Here is a 17,163-nt window from a genome sequence, read left to right as displayed (position 1 = left end):
AGTCAAAGCAGCTGTGACTGCAAATCACACTGCGTAAACAAGGAGCCACTTAGATAACACATCTCCTTCACAATTAATCAATACAACTAAGAGCAATGCCTATGACATGCATTAAGGAGAGCAAGAGCACTTTTGCATGCAAATACCAGACTGGTTCTCCTTAAAAACAACCTATAACTGCTGCAAGCAAATGCCTCGACAGGATTTTGTTGTATTTACGGCTGCAGCGATCGTTCAGTTTTTAAGCCGATCTCTTTGCCTTCTCGGTAAGAAGTGATTGGAACCTTTACCTGCAAAAGCTGCATCGGTATTTAAGCGGGTGCTTTACTCATTGCTTTTATAAAGAGCAATTACTTAGGGTGACCGCTCGGATTAGACGTGCATCCCTGCGGGGCGGGACCGGGGGAGATGCCAGCCCCGGTCCCGCCCCGCCGAAATGGCGGCCCGTCTGTTCCGGAGGATGCTGGGGAGCCGTCGCCGCCGCCTCCTCCTCCTCCTCCGCTCCCCGCCGCGGAGCTCCAGCAGCGGCTGGGCCGGCGGTGGCACAGGTACCCCCTGCCCGGAGCCTGGGAGCGGGGGGACAGGGCAGGAGCCGCCCTTCCAGGGGAGGGCATTCCCGTCCCCCGTGTCCTCTAGCCGGTTGGCAAGGGCTGTCAGCCAGCTGTGGGTATTTCTCGTGAACGGGCAGGCTAAACTATAGGTTTTTATAGCTAAACTGTAATTTTCAAAATCCTATTTTTCCCCCAGTTTACCTCTGCATCGCAAGACATGAGTCCAGGAAAGCGTTCATCCCTCAGGAGCTGATTTTTTTCAAGGATTCTATGCTGATGGGAGATAAGCGTGGAGATAGTTCCCCACCTCAGACTTCTCGATTAGGAAGGAATGAAACTATTTTACTTACTGTTTTTCAGCCAATATATTAATTCTGTGCCAATCCCATACCACCACAAATGTTCTGCATGGTGTGTGCAGACTCACAGGAGGTGTTGCTGGAGGTTTGCACCATGATGGGTGACTCCTGCTCTCCTCTTGTGTGTCCCTCACTTAACTATGGCCCCATTTCTCTTGGGCTGTAGGTGTTGCTTTCTTCCAGTACTCCTTCTCCGAGTTGCTTTTCACTGAGGCCTGTGGAAGTTGGTAATCTTTAATAGCTCATAAATGAGCGTTACTTCTGGTTTCTGAGGGTTTCCAAGAGGCAGATTGCCAAACCTTTCAGTGATCTGCCCCAGCAGGCCAGCAGTTTCTGCGCTGGGAGAGTGGATGGTTCCTCTGGTTGTAGGTGCCCATTCCCATTCAGAGCCTTCCCAAGTGGTGTGCTGGAGCTGCTCTCTGCACGTAGCACACAGAATGGAAAGCAGATGCAAAGTCCTGCACTCGCCCCTGCCTTTATGTCCCTGAACTGCCCTCCTGTGCTCTGTCTGTACCCACAGAAACTTTGGGAGAATTGAGATGATGACAGAAAGCATCAACAGTCTAAGTTAAAATGGTGTTTAAAATAATACGATTATCTTTCTGTATCTAACTGAAGACACGAGCTCTCTGACTAAAGAAGCTGAAGCAACTATTACTACAGACTGGAAAAAAAAATTGACTCCAGAGCAATTCTATGTTACAAGAGAAAAAGGAACTGAACCGGTAAGCAAAAGCACTAATTCTGTCCAAGGTTAAGCCACCTCCTCTGCCTGCTGGGCAGAGAAAAACCTGCTTTGGGGAGCTGTCACCACTCCGTTGCTTCACAGGTTTTCCCCTGCCTTCCTGTGGATGAAAGTTAGACTCAACATACCAGAGCGGGTTGATTTTGTTCTGACCCAGGCTGGTTTGCAGATGAAAAAACATTCTGCATTCTTTTCATATTTTGTTTTTTTTTTTCAGGGATACTTGCTGCCAGCTCAGCCGTCTGTGTGGCAGTAATGGAGGCCTCTCCAGAGGGGAGAGTGAAGATCATATTTTTGTCCCGTAGTCTCCTTTTTTTGACCATATGTAGATTAGCCATGGAAATCTTATACATAGCACTCCATTCAGGAGCTGGGTTGTCCTTCATGTGCCACATCACCCACCCATCTTGTCCCTGTGCTTTGCTTCCTAATGTGATGGAGGCCATGTAGCGTTGTGGGTGGAGAGCCAGCGTCCCTAGCCCAGAGCCAGGGATTCTGTGCGTGTGGAGCATGTACTGTGGGATTAAATCATGTGAACCATGCCCAAATCCTTATCTGTAAAATAAGGATCCCAATTCCAGACCATGCAGGGAGGAGGAGAGTCCCTTTGTAGATCCACTTTGAAGTTGTGGCACTCCATAGCAGAGCCCTGGTCTTTGGGATCCTGCACATTTCACAAGTTCCTCGGAGGTCATGACTCTGGCCCTGGTACCTGGATGATTTATGCATCTGACTGGTCTCAAAGTTTCTGGGGGCAGGGGGTAGTCTTCACTATTAATCCAAAGGCATCTTCCCCTTCATTTCTTTAGGCTGCTAATGTTTGTTCTTCAAAGCCCCCCTGTGAAGCCTTCTTTTTATGGTTTTTCTTCTGTTTTGAATCTGATTCCTGCATGCTTGTTCCAGATGGTGAGCTTTTAAAGACCTGCATTATTAACTTCTCTTTTTTTCTTCCTTTTTAAAAAGCCATTTAGTGGGATCTATCTGAATAACACAGAATCGGGAATATACTACTGCGTGTGCTGCAATGCTCCACTGTTCAGGTAACATCCTTTAGATTTCCTATCATCCTTATAATGTCCTAACAGTGGCAGGAGGGGCAGTGTCTTTTCGTGAGAGGAATGGAAAGTGTAAGTCAGAAGAACAATCCTTTGGCGCCAGAGTGCTCTGTGTAAGATTTCCAGAATACCTGTGGTGATACAGGTACATGGTATGCCCGTTTCTTGAGCATATGAGGCTCTCCAGTGGCCAGCAGACAGTAGTTGCTACCTTAGGGCCTGCCTGTTTCTCCTGCCACACACACTGTCCTTTTTGGTTGATAATAATTCTCTGTGTAAGAGGAACCTAAGCCGCAAGCTGCCACAAAATACGTGTATCTATGCATAAGTATTGCTGTATGTTTGCTCTGTTCTTGTGCTCTTCCATAGTCACATTCTGCCACTCGTGCTACTGGGCTAAAGACCTTTGGTCTGCCTTAGTCTACCTGTTGTTATGTTCTTACTGCTGGGTCCCTCGTACTGGAGCTGAAACCTCCTCTTCACCCCCACCCCCTTCTTGTTTCCTAAATTAAATTCCACTATTTTTGCTTTTTTGGTTGCATCTACTTTTTAAAACCTGACTGTGAATGACTGTGCTATTAACCTCTGTGCTCTTTACAATACTATATATTTTGCAAGTTCATTAAAGTCTAAGTAAAAGGAAATAGAGTGCCTCGGAGTAGGATGTGCAGAGGGTGTTCTGTTCTCTGTAACTGAACCAGGAAAGACAGTTCCTCATATTTTTGACCTAGAAAATAGCCTTTTTTTTATTCTCAACTGAGAGTTCAGTGGAATATGGCTGATATGCCCATTTTTGTGAAGACTTTAAAGGATGCTTCACAGATCAGAACTTCAAATGGGAAGCTGAGGAACAAGGGATCTGGATAATAAGAAGAGGGGAAATATGTATTTAAAAATAAACTAAAACTAAGCAATTAAATAGTAAAATTGGAGGCTGATAATTGTGAACAGTTAGTTTTTCTTTGGCCAAGTACAGAAAACTATTGTTGTGCAAATGAACATTCGCTTAAATATATCTTCTTCTGTAGAAGTTTGCTAATAAACACTTAAATAAATTTATTTATTTAATGCAGCATTGCAGAATATTCTGAAGACAAATACAAAACCTAAAAATACCTATGGAAAATTCAGATAAATGAGAGAAATTTTAAATTACTAAACTGTGGAAGAGTTCCTTCTATTCCTTCAAATGTTCCTTCAATTTAGGCATCCTTTATATTAAACAATAGATATTGACAAGCCAACATGAAGAGAGATGAGCACTGGAGGGAGTTGTTTCTGCCGCTAAGCTAATAACAAAACAACAATATAACCAAACAGTTGTGCTGCTTTTTGCAGTATCCAGCTCTCAGAGAATACAGGTACTTTAGTTTAAAGCGTAAAATAATGCTGAGCCTTACAGGCTGATTCAGGGATATAAAAAAACCCCAAAACTTATGAAAAAAGCCTTTTAAGAAAATTGAAAATTATTAAATGTGCAAAATGGTCTGAAAATATATTTTCCATGAATGCATTATGTTGTGGAGGACACTAACAATGAGGGGAAAAAACCAGTATGTGATAGGAGATTCATTCATCTTTTTCTTTTCCTAGTGCATTAAAAATGTTCTTTCTTTTTCAAATGCATTAGATCATTAGCTACAGGTAAACATGAAGCATTTCCTCCTTTCTTTCAAAGTATACATGCATGTATACAATTATACTAGAGTTTATTACTTTCTGTTACCAAATATTAATTTGAAAGAGCTGGAAATACATGGAACAAACCCCTAACCTTTACAGATAGCAAATTGTGGTGCTTTAATGAAATCTCAAACCTTCAGCGAACCATAAACCTACAGCTGAGATCCATACAGCAAAAAGCACTTTTTAGAATTATCTGGATTCCATCCAGGACGACTGAAATAGGGATCAAAGTAAATGACATGTGCTGGAGGAATGGTGTGTCGAAGGCTAATCTAATGCATATGTTTAGGGAAAGTCCATTTATCCATAAATTAAGTGGTGAAATACTTCAAAGGACAAATATGATCTTGAACAGCAATATTTTTGGGTACTAAAATGTTTCTATTAGGGATAATAAGTGATATTACTGTTAGTAAAACCACACAGAGGCCATTTCTGTTGAGAGCTATTTTAACAGCTCAAAAGATTGATCCTTTAGCAGTGGAAAACATCTACAATAAACTTAAGTATTGTGAGTGGCATGTAAGGCATGGAGTCAGTCAGGGTCAGATCCAAAACCCACACAGCATTAACAACCTTCCTTGACTCTACAGGGTTTCAGAGGATCCTCGTATCTATGTATGAATAAGCAGAAGAAACCCTGTGAGAAAAAATGAAGAGTTCTGACTGAAATCTTTTGATAATAAAAAAGAAACAGAACGGGTATATGTCAGGGAAACTCAGAAGTCATGTACGGACATTTGGGTTCCCCCAGGTTATTCTCCGGGGTTATTCTCTGTGGCTGGTAGTCACACTGTTTGTGTGGTTTTGTAGCAGGGAAGGCAAGGAGCCCTCTTTGTCTGGAAAGAAATAGGCCTGGAGCCTTAAATACCTTCTCGTAGAAATGCAGAGTCTGCAAACTGCAGTTGCTTCGGTGCAGCCTGCTTCTGTGCTGTGTCCTGTTTCTTCCCAGTGTTATGGAGGGGAGGAGGTAGGAGAGCATTTCTCATGGGTCTTCGTGGGTTGGTGTAAAGGACCGAGCAACAGCCCACACAAAACCTAGCCTTTGGTCATCCTGTGTGTGTAAATCCTCTTTTATTTCCACAGTTGCATTGCTCAAAGACAGCCCTGTACAGTTAATTATAAAACGCATGCTGAAGCTATTCTTTGGGTTGGATTTTTTAAGCTTTTTGCCCAGCTTGTTTGTCTTGTCTTTCTAAAAGGCCATGCAAGTAAGATTTTCAGGTTTTTCTTCACTGTATTAATATCCCACCAAAATATACATGATACATACTAGATATTTTGCTTTGAATTCTGTATTGATTAATGGACTAATAATCCCCTTGATCACAGAAAAGCTGCTGGTGGTGTTGGTGTCTCCATCCACCACTAGATGCCAGTAAGAGCATTGGGTTTGTGAGACTGGGATAAAAGATGGGAAATCGTGAGGAAAGGGTTGTGGTGGGTCTCCAGGCCGCTTATCCTAGTATTACATGAGTCTGCCTTTGTTTCTCGCTTTAACTCACCCTAAGTCACTTTTCACTAGAAGAAAGTATTTCTTGCTATCAAAGCTTGCACAACTTTAAATAGGAGGGATTATCTCATTTCTGTATGCTAATCCCAAAAATATTTTCTGATCATATTTTCCAATATGCTCTAGGTTTTAATATGCAACTAAACAGTGTTGGTAATCCTGGATGTTAACAGGAGGCACACACAAGTTGACAGTCTGTAGTACTGTTTCTGATGGCTGCGATTATCTCTTGGGAAAAATAGATCTTTGTGCCGTGAGGATTTGTCATTGGTTGATTGATGGTTTGAGTAAGGCTCTGTTTGATTTTCCAAACCGGTTTGATGGCTGACTGCAAGCCGAAGACATCATCAGACGTGAGCCTGATCCAGTGGGGCAACCCAGCCATTTTCCATACTTCATTTCTTCTTGTAAACTCTCTTCTCTGAGGTTGTGCTGTATTGGGCCAGGCTTTGAACTGCAACTTTGCAGGTGTAATTCAGCTAAACAATTTGCTCAGTTGTTGGGAAAACCTTTTTTCAAGATTTATAAAATGCCAACCTGTCAGTGAAATAGAAATGGTGAGGCAAAAGCTCCTGTTGTGGGCTGATTGAGAATTCCCTGTGGAAAAGAGCTTCCAGCACAGTTTGATGCCAGTGAGAAAACTTCTACTGTGCCAAATATTATTAATAGTAGTACAAGACAGGGATGAGGAAAAAAGCCAATGTTCTTATTAAAGCCAGACGATTTTGTAACATCTCTGTTATTAATTAACAAGAAGATCTGGTTTCCACTATAGCTCAGAAAAGAAGTACAATTCTGGGACTGGATGGCCATCATTTTCTGAGGCTTATGGTACTTGTGGCAGAGATGAAAGTAATACCAATATCATGAGACGACAAGATAACTCGTTGGAATCAACTAGAACTGAAGTTGTCTGCAAACAGGTATGTTTATTTTGGAGGTGATACCCAAAGACCCAGATGTTAACAGGTAAGTTTTCTTTGTGCTCATGAATGAATCTAGCTAAATACAGCAGTGAGAATTACGATATCACAGGAACTATTCTGGCTCACTTCTTGATATGAAGCAAATGAGTAGAGTTTGAAATATCAACTATAGGCAGTTGGTTTGGGGTGAAGAAAATTATGTGACTGGGGAGAGTAGTTGTGTAAGTATAGCCAAGGGCTGGAGTTTAGACAGAAAATTTATTTAGAGGACATCAGGTGAACTGCAGGATGTGACAACAGACAGTAGAAGAGACTCTGAGATTTAGTCCATGCATTTGGCCCATCACAGGGGCAGTCCTTCCTAATTCAGTCCTGCTAAATGTTTGCTGAAGCTGTTCTTTAAATGTCCAGCAATGGAGAGTCCACAGCCTTACTAAGTAATGAGTGGTAACCTTCATGTCTTCCTACTGTTGGGTAGACACTGGGGAAAACACTGATTTTTCTTTGCAGCAGTTGAAGCTTATTACTGTTTGCCCTGCAAGGCGTTAGTGGTGCCTTGCACCTTCACAGCTATCTTCTATGAGTTCTCTTATTTCACAGAAGCCACCCTTCTATTTTGTGTAGCTATTCTGACTCCCTCAATCATCTCTTTTCTAGACCAGAAAGGGCCAGTTCCTTCAACTGGTCCTTTTTATGCAGTGTTTTTTAGAGCACTGATCGTCTTGTTGCTCTATTTTGCACTCCTTCCAATTGATCCTTTTCCTTCTTGAAGTACAGTGCAAAGCTGGACCTAGCACTGCAGCTGGGCCTAGCCTGCATCAGAGATTAGAGGCTGTTTAGGTACGTTGTAGGTAGTGTTCCTGTCCTTACACCTTTGACTTTCCACAGCCCATGACCCATACTTGTTTTGGGACCTGCTGTAATACCCAGGTCCTTTTCTAAAGAACTGCCACCCCTAACCATTTCTTCCCAACCCTAAATCTGTGCTGTTTATTACTTTTGTTAAGGTATAAAAGTATGCAATCAAGTTTAATGAATTGCATCTTGGGCTTTTTTTGTGTGTGTGTGTCTCTTTTTCCAAACTGCTAAAACTGCTAATACTGCCCTCCAGCGTGCTTGCAGCCCCTTCTAGCAGGATTAGGTATTATCTGCAAATGTGACAAGCATTTGCTGTAGTCCATTACCATGGTAGAGTTCATGTTTGCAGTTATATCCAGCAAGCACCTTTCAAGAACACCAGCTGGAGAAAACCTTCCAATTTTATAATGACCCACTGATAACTATTCTGAGTATAATTTTTTCCCATCCGTAATTTTGCAGGGGAAATCCTCAGCTGACCTGTGGTGAGAAGGACCTACAGTGATTGTCTCAATTAACTTGAAATTTTCATTATATATTGAGATGTTTCAATCCTCCCATTTATTTCCTATTCTTTCTTTCACCTTTTGACTTCCTCTTCTGGGATCTGCTTGTTTGGGGACAGATGCTCACCCACTCGCCAGAGGTGATTAGTCCAGGATGTATTTCTAGTCCCTTGCCAAGACTCCCCCACCCACACAACTCAACAGTGAATTCATCATACAGGTTTCTTAATTCAGGATAGCATAGTAGGTACCAGCATAATGTTGGTCCATAACTGCAGTGGTAATAATGGTACATAATTTCTGTTGCAGTGTGATGCCCATCTAGGCCATGTGTTTGATGATGGTCCCACAGCTTCTGGGCAGAGGTTCTGTATCAACAGTGTTTCACTAAACTTCAGACCCGGCTCTGGTCAGTGAGAAGTGGATCTCTGTGGCTTACAGAACATCCTTTCACTGCTTGTACAACAGGCTTGTGAAAAACTCTCACGCTTTTAATATAGAACTCAAATTTTAGTACTTATGCCATTGTAGCTTTGCTTTCCAGCTATTATCAGTGTTGATAAAATACATATTTTTGTGGTAACTCTTCAGCAGTCTGCCTTTTCATGGTTAGTGTGATGTAAGTGTTGATCTGTTTGTTGTATTTTTTTAATTAAAAAAAATCTATGCAATAGTTCACATTCATAACTATCATCATTAACTGTACTGAGGCTGCTGAAATGAAGTGCTCTCCTGAACCTGACTTTGCCTTCACCCAGGAATACAGGTGTACATGGCTGATCATGCCAGAGCTTTTACTTCTGTAAAATCATCATATCCTTCTAAAGGGACCGAAAATAACATGAATCTCCAAATAAGGTTTGAGGGGTTTTTTTCCCCCTGATGTGAGAGAGACCTTTAGCCAAGCCAAGTGACTTTTCCATGAACCCATAAAAGCAAAGTCCTGAAGGAGGGCCTAATTAAAACTGTTCTAGTCAACAGAACCAGTGGAGACAGAGAGTCTTTCTTCTTTTAAATCGATTATTTCAATTGTGTCCAATAGCAGAGCTGAAGTAGGGTTTGCTCCAGGAACTTCCTCTTATAGAAATAATATGATAATAATGTAACAATCTGTGTAGTATCTCTAGACTTCTGTTATCAATTGTGTATTTAAGAATCTGAAAATAAAAATGGATGTGAAATTTACTGCATTTCGCAGGAAAATGTCAGCATCAAAAAACATGTTCAGTAAGGTGATGCTTTTGTTGAAAACATGCCTTGTTTTTTTCTTCCTTGTACAAGTCTGTAAATACTTCTGTATTCTCCCAAGCATTGTCACCATGGTTTGCTGTAACAGGAAATAAATCGTATGTTTGTTAAACTGAGCTTTCCTGCTTTCAGATTTTTTTCCAGAGAAAATAATCTCTGAGTCAGAACATCAGCTTCACTAAACTGGCTGGGTTGAAATGCTTCCCTGCTGAGAGTTACTAGGCAACATCTCATTTGGCTTTACCTATAACAGGCTGTTTCCATTCTCCCCACTTCTGTTGCCTCAGTAATAAAAAGGGTGTGTTCATTTACTAGTGTAGTCTTAAAACTGTTTAATGTTTTCAGAAAATGGACATCTTTTGCACTGAATTTACTTTGCTCCTTCGATCTTGGAGCTCTGCAGTTTTTCATTCTCCTGTACTTTCTCCAGGAGAACTCTACAATTCCGTAACTTTTAAAAACATCATACGAAGACAATGATCACTACAGCCAACCTCAACCAGAATGGCACAAAGGCTACCAGAGGTGTGAAGCAGCATGAATGAAGCAGACGCTGCTGCTGGTTTTATGTAGTGTCATTGGTGGTGATGGTCACATTGTCATCAGAGGTGTCTGTTAACCGCAACAGCATGTGCTTGCTGTGTCTGTGCTGCAACATCCTCTGCCATGCAGAGATGCCCTTGCATCACCTATTGCTATTGCCTGCCTCCTCTGACCAGAATGTACATGCCCAGCCTGCTCAGGTCTCTGCTCCCAAGAGTCTTCACAGATTGTACAGAAATCACTGTCCTTGCATATTCCGAATTCATGTACCCCACTATGCTGATATACTTTCATTCACTGGTGGGTTTTTTTTCCTTAAAATCTATTGCACAGCTACTGGAAAGGGGGTTTGGCCTTTACAGACATTCTTTAGTCAGGCAGCCCTCTCCCCTCTCCTCACCTTTCCCATCAGGAGAGGGTTGTCTCAGAAAGGAGCGTGACTAGGTGTCCCCAGCTGGGCTCCTGTGTTCAGCCAGGTGCTGGTGCAGAAGCCAGCACCTGCCTGAGTACAGTGACTTTTGGCTTAGGATACCAAATTGAAATGCTCCTCATTTCTGCAAATGGCAGAAAGTAGGAAGAGAACTGGCAAAATTCCTGTTTCCTGCCTGTCCCCACAGATACCAGGTCTCACTGACACCTTCTGAGAATGATACTGAATGCCACACAAACAAAACAGACATGGAGCCAACAAAACAAGTATCCACACACAGACATGTGTGCAAACCACACTTGGATGTATATGGTTGGTGGAAACCAACTCTTAGTGAACTGTCAAGTTAGTAACTGACAGTTACTAATAATACTATAGTATTACTGACAGAGGAAGCTTGCCTGAGCAGAGAACACATTTATTTTACACCTATAAACATCATTTTATGCAACTGGACATTTGGCCTAAGCAGCAGCTGGTGCCTCCTTATTCATACAGCAGGGTGACCTGAGGAAAGAGTCCTGTAAGGCCCTAGTTTAGCTTATGCAGTGTTAATTACAGATACGTAATCATATGAACAGAGTCATAGCTTCAGGGGCCTCACCTGACCTGTCCTACACTGATATGTCAGTAAGCAAATGGCATAAAGCACAACTCTACTGCCCCAGAGAAAGCAGATACTGAGCTAAGCAACTTTGTTCTGCTTATTCAAATGAAAATGGGGAAAAGAGGAAAGTTTGGCTTTCACCACATGTGTAAAATCAGAGCAATGGCACATCACCTTTCAGTGTGGCTGTGTATCCCTCAGTTTGGAGTAGCTACACTGAGAGGTACTTGAATATCCTGCCCCTTACACTTCACTGTAAATCTGAAAGTGTTTAGATGTCTGTATGTACACATGAGTATATATCAGTAGGGGAACAGGGAGAATAATTTTGCTTTGCAAGCATAGCCAGTAATCAATTTGGAATAAAACCCAAAATCAACAGAAGCCCTCTCATCAATCCCAGCCCTCTCCATTGTGGGCGGTTTGCACTTTTCTATTAAAACACAGCCATACAAATGAATGATGCAGGATTGAGCAGAGGAAAAGGGAGGGGGGTAGGTAAGGGAGGAATGAGTGGAGGAAATGGGTATGAACTTCTTGAATTAGCTCTTATGATGCTTTTTTTTTGGTAATATCTGACTCTCTTACATTCTCTGCTGTATCAGATAGCAGCTGGAACTGGTTGCACAGGGGTAAGACAGAAATTTCTTAACTGATCCATCTTTTTATTACATTATCATTGTGAAAAATGATATGGATCAAATGGGTTACTCCTCAGTAGTCCCTTATAAAATGACATATTTGACAGCCTTGTTTTCTATTGTTTGTCTTACAGTGCAAGGTAGGGGAGAAGGGCCATGTTCATTTGTGTACAAGTTAATTATCTCTTGAGCTGAGCACTACTATTCTTAGGTTAACAATTAATTTTGAGGATGTGCCAAGATCTGAAAGCTGTTTGTGTCTTTGGTTTTACCATTCCCTCTGCTGGCTTTTTATTCTCTATATACCAGCTCGAAGTTCTGTTTTTCACTTTTAGTGTCTATCACACCTTCATCCCACCTTGTGTTTTGTCTCAGACATGCTGATGGTACTGGCCTGTGCTCTGCCAGTAATGTCTGCCTTTGTAAATTTAAGGCCAAGTTTTCTTGCAATATGTTTGTGCTTTATCTTGGGCTGCTAAAACCAAAAAGGAGATCCATCTAAGACTCTGCAAGGCCACTTAGTTACCCTGCCTCTTCCTGACCTCTTTCCCGAAATTCACATCTCTCAGTATGCACATAGAGCACATCTAAGTGATTGGTGTACTCTGACAGTTACACCAGCCCTAATGATGCCACTGTTACCTTGTGCTTCACGCATCTTCCAGAGGAATCCATGTGACATATCTCATCATGTATTTGAGCTTATCTCCCATGATGATGCGTTTACACAGACTAATTTTATGTCTATAAACTGAGCTGTGGACATTTATGGTCTCATCCCCATGTGATGTAAACTGCTGGACATTCAGGATTCTGACTGCATAAGGTCTTTGATTGCAGAGAACTTCATTATCTTCTGTGTCTGTGGTAATGCCCAAAGTGTTACAAAATCATGAATAATAAAGGCTGATAATAATGGAAGACACTATTAAAGAGTATCATAGGCTACAAGAATTTGCTTGTGTATCTGCACTGACTTTGTTCCACCATAGCGAATAAAAAGCAGTTGCTTCTCTGAGCTGAATATACTCTGCCAGGCAACTGCAGATTTATGTTCCATCGTTCACATCTGAGAAGTTTTTCAACATTGTTATTTCATTAAATAGTTTCAATGATGATAGTTTTTATCCCATTGTGTTTTTAAATAACCTTTTTATAAATCCTAATTGAGGTTTCTACATAATTGTTAAGAAATTTTAACATCTTAAATAAACTATTTAAAGACTTTCTTTGTCTTTGCAGCATCTCTACGAAGCAAGTAATTATTCTCAATTTTACTGAGGGAAGACTTGATGAGAAGAATTTCATTGACTTGCTCAAGACTACAAATTAAATTTGCAGCCAAGCCAGATTTAGACTCTGCAGGGCTCCTAACAGCGTCCAGATCTTCAGACAGACCCTACTTCTTCTAAAACTTGTTTTGGTACTTGATTGTTTGGGGGGATGAATTATCAAGAGAGGAGGTAAAATTAGCATACATTTTCCCACCTATGGTATTAAAAGCAAAGCTAAGCCAACTAGGGCAACTTTGGCATGTAAGAGCAATACTTGACCACTTTCTCAGAGCAAAGGTGGTTCGGGCTTGGTTTGGAATTATGCTGCTGTATTCTCTGGCTGTGTTGCATATTGCCACGCAGTCTAAAATGAACCCATGTTCTTTATGTTCCAAGACAGCTTTAGGTAGAAATGATGCAAGACAGCTTGCTAACAGTAACTTCTTTGCTTGGGAGGCAGCATGGCTACTTTGTGAGCACAGAGAGAAGATAGGAAAGAAAGAGCACGTTACTCTTATATTACTATCAGCTTCATGCTCCTTTCACCAGAAATTGTAATGCCCATTATTTTAGCCATGTATCCACAGAACTGTAGTGATGCTCTTCTTTGTTGCGCCACACTGCAAAACATTTGGATTCTCTTTTAAGCTTGTTGACAAACTAGTCTTATTCTGGTCAGAAAAAGAGAAGAAGAGAGACTTTTCTCAGAGCAAAAGTAGGATTTTGGCACCCCAGAACATCTCCAGTATGAGTCTGCTCAAGAGGTAGCCTGCATGAGAAGGAACTGAAAAGGTCTCAGTTTGGGTTTTGCTTTTTTTCTGGTTTTGAACAGAAAGGTGAGGACTTCGCTAGTACTCCTAAGCATGTCTGTATTTTCTGGTCTTCAGCCTTGGCCCTAGCGTGTAGAAGAAATGAGTCCTGTCACCACACAACTGAATTGCCTCCTCTTCCATTCACTTAATGACTTTTTGCCCTGGGCAGCGAAGTGTTTTAAACGATACTCCTGTGCCTGTCCCACCTCCTGCTACAGTGATGAGCTGCGGTAACACTACCCTCACAGCATGTCGTGTAATGCTCAGCACCCCGTCAACCTCATGGATTTCACAGCTCTTTACACATAAATGATGCCTAGCCCCAGCCCTTTGAGGTAGTGGTGAGCCACATGTCACAGAATAGGAAGCTGAGGGACAGCTGTGGGAAGTGACTCGCCCACAGTCCCCCGGCACAGGGCAGGGAAATCTGATTACAGAAAGGGTTCTCAAAAGCTCTCCAAGTGTGAGCTGCTGCCAAAATTCACAAAGGCAAAGTAGTTTAAAAGCAAAGCTCTTTATTGAAGAAGTGCCCAGATTTTTTCAAGACTAAAAGAATTTGTCTCAAGGCAGGTGTGTCCATGGGGACTGGTTTCAGTGGCACTGAGGAATGTGTGTGGAAGGGATTGGCAGCTTGCCACGGGGCAGAAGAAAGAGAAATTCATGCCCATTATTGTGCTCCCTTTTACTGTCTTTTCTTTTGTTGTTTTGTTTTGTTTTGGTTTTTTTCTTTCCTCTGTGGTATCCTTCCTCTCTTCTCCTCAGAAATCCCTTTGCAATATCCCCCGGGCTCTGGCTTTCTTGACTGCACTCACCCTCACCTTGTGCCTGAACCCTCTTAGTTCCATACACTTAGTCCACTTCCCTTGGTGGCAGAGAAATGATCAAACACGCAGTCCTGCATCTCCACATCTGAGTCAGCAGCTACTTGCACATGCTGGAGGTGACTGTGGGGATCTGGCCTACAGGTTCTGGGGAGGCTGGCAGAGCAGGCATCAGCTGTGCTCATCCAGCTTGCCTCCTGTGTGCACTCAGTTTGAGAGCATTCACAAAGTGACTTCCAGAAAAACTTGTCAGGGACAGAGGAGCTGCCATAGAAATCAGGAAAAAGAAAATAAAAGTCATCAGGGATGCTCAAGTAGCCTGCTTAGTTCTAGAAACACAGACTGTGCTGCCCTGCCATGTTACTGATGTATGGGATGTAGAAATGTGGACCACAGCCAGGTCATCCTTGCTCAGGTGTGATTTTTGGAAGATCAGAAGATGGATCCAGAGATTTTACGACAGGAGAGAGGAACAGGAAAGGATAGCAAGTATTTTGCACAACTGTTAGGGAAGAGGCAAAGGCAACACAGAGGAAGGTGCTGAAGTCAGAGAGACAACGAGAATTTGTGTTTTCCTTTCCAGAAGGAGTCAGCACTGAAGGATGAGGACACAGCTGGTGGGCTGAAAGCCTGTAGAGGACAGCAGCTAAAGAGCTGTGAGCTCTCAGGAATGGAGGAGTTTAACTCAATCCTCCCTGGTGTGACAGTCTCTTGGGGACAGTTCTGACAGAGCCATGGCATGCCTGTGCATTTTCTTGGATTACTGAAGGAGAAAGCCTTGTAGTAAAGGGTTAGGAACTGAGTAGAGCTAGAAGCAGGTGTTCATGCTTGGGGAATTGAGGAGATTGACCGCACTGTTAGTCAGAATACCAGGTGCAAAATGAACCCTCACACATGCCCCAGGAATGACCCTATTCCCAATCCAGAAAATGTTCCCTCCTTATTTCAGGCTTTACATTACCTCTTAGTCCTGGGCCTCTCCTGAATACACTTGGGTATTCATGCTTGGGTCCATTATGAACAAAGGTCATTAAACCTTGTCATGTACAATATGTCTAGCTGGAGTTTCCTTAGGCCCCCAGAGAAGGAAAAAAAAGGGCCTCCATGACACTTCTCCTTGGCAATAAACCAAATAGCCTCTGCCTCTGGGCTTGGTCTGTAAGAAGGGCATTTCCCAAAACTGGATCACATGTAACTTTCTATGACCTTGTAGCTTTCACTTTACTTTTATGAATGAATCTCTATTAAAAGCAGGGGGTAAATGTTTTTCCTTTGTCCCTCTTTCAGTTTACAAATTTGTCTTCTCCTATAGCCAGCTGTTAAAAGATTGGTTCTGCCCCTGCTTTCACCTTTCCTGTTTTATCAGCTGAGACATCAAACTGAGGGCCTGACCACTTGGTGTTAAAGATCCATGGCTCTTTTTGTAAGGCAATGGCCTGGCCAACTCTAGATTCTAAATGCTGCCTTGTCTTACAGTTTGAGTTAGCCTCTCACACCCTAAATTGCAAGGCGTCATTGCCTTGAGCAATGAACGGCTTCTCTGTCCTAATTCAGGGGTGACAGCAGTTAAGCAATAGGTGAAAGAAACTGCATATTTCTGACGTATGAGCACTGCTGAGAGGCTTAATTTTTTTAGCTCTTGCAAATTGTTTGACATCCACAGATGAAAAGGGCTGTAGAAATGCTTATGATGGCTTATTATTTTGGTCCTGTTGCTATTCTTATTTCTATTACCCCTATGCCAATTTATCTTCTTTTCTGCAAGATTTCACCTTCTTGTTCGACACCTGCCTCAAGAATAGGCAGAAATTGGCAATAACAAAACATTGCCTAAAACAGAGACAGCAGATGAACTGCTCCAAAGAGACACAGTAAAACTCCTCGACTCTGCCCATGCCATAGTATTTAACTATGCCCATTAAGCACCTCTCCACAGATAACTACAGCTGATCAGAGGTGTTCAGCTGTGCTTGTGATGACTTCCCAGCTTGCAGCAACCACAGCAGTGGCTGCAGTGACCTATCTGCCATCAGACCCGTTCTTCTGGCTGTAGAAGGACAAACAAGACTATTTGTTGGGACCGGGGTGGGGGCAGCCTGTGGGTGCTAGGATGATGTGATGCAGACAGGATGATGAGGTTGGGCTACTCCGCAGAAGGAAGACCTAATGGAAGGTGTGGTGTAGGGAGTAGGTGGGAATATGAGGTGGAGGGTGTAGCATGAAGGAGGTGACATTCCATCTGAGAAAGGTAACGGGGTCAGTTTTGGGATCCTGATCTGTGGCGGTATGGCATATGATAGGGTGGTTTTGGAGAGGGACAGACAGTGACTACTCAGAGTCACCTCAAGATACATTTAAGAAAAAAAGAAATCTACTTTCAATATTCCAGAATATTTTGACAATTTTCCCCCATAACACAGAGTGGCTCAAACGGTTGCTCTGCAGTGACCTCTAGGGTACGTTTGCTTTCAAACCTGCTGCAACCTTAGATCACCTGGAAAACACAGCTTCTCCCAAACAGATTATACAGACCTACTTTCTCTTCTAAGACTGGCTTGTGCCTTTGCCAGTCTCAAAGTCATTCTCGA

At 42.4% G+C, this 17,163-nt stretch overlaps 1 protein-coding gene across 1 annotated transcript; it reads left to right on the top strand.

Moving 5' to 3' along the window:
• Window positions 1-436: 436 nt before the first annotated feature.
• Window positions 437-9,563, top strand: MSRB2 (methionine sulfoxide reductase B2). The gene is made up of 5 exons (XM_074848907.1): window positions 437-548; window positions 1,529-1,635; window positions 2,619-2,695; window positions 6,685-6,832; window positions 8,509-9,563. Exons 1-5 carry the CDS (start codon window positions 437-439, stop codon window positions 8,614-8,616), a joined length of 552 nt encoding a protein of 183 aa, XP_074705008.1. The 3' UTR covers window positions 8,617-9,563.
• The last annotated feature ends 7,600 nt before the right edge of the window (window positions 9,564-17,163 follow it).

This window comes from Strix aluco, chromosome 1, assembly GCF_031877795.1.
Source record: "Strix aluco isolate bStrAlu1 chromosome 1, bStrAlu1.hap1, whole genome shotgun sequence".
Lineage (NCBI taxonomy): Eukaryota > Metazoa > Chordata > Aves > Strigiformes > Strigidae > Strix > Strix aluco.
This window is presented reverse-complemented; position numbering and strand designations above follow the sequence as displayed.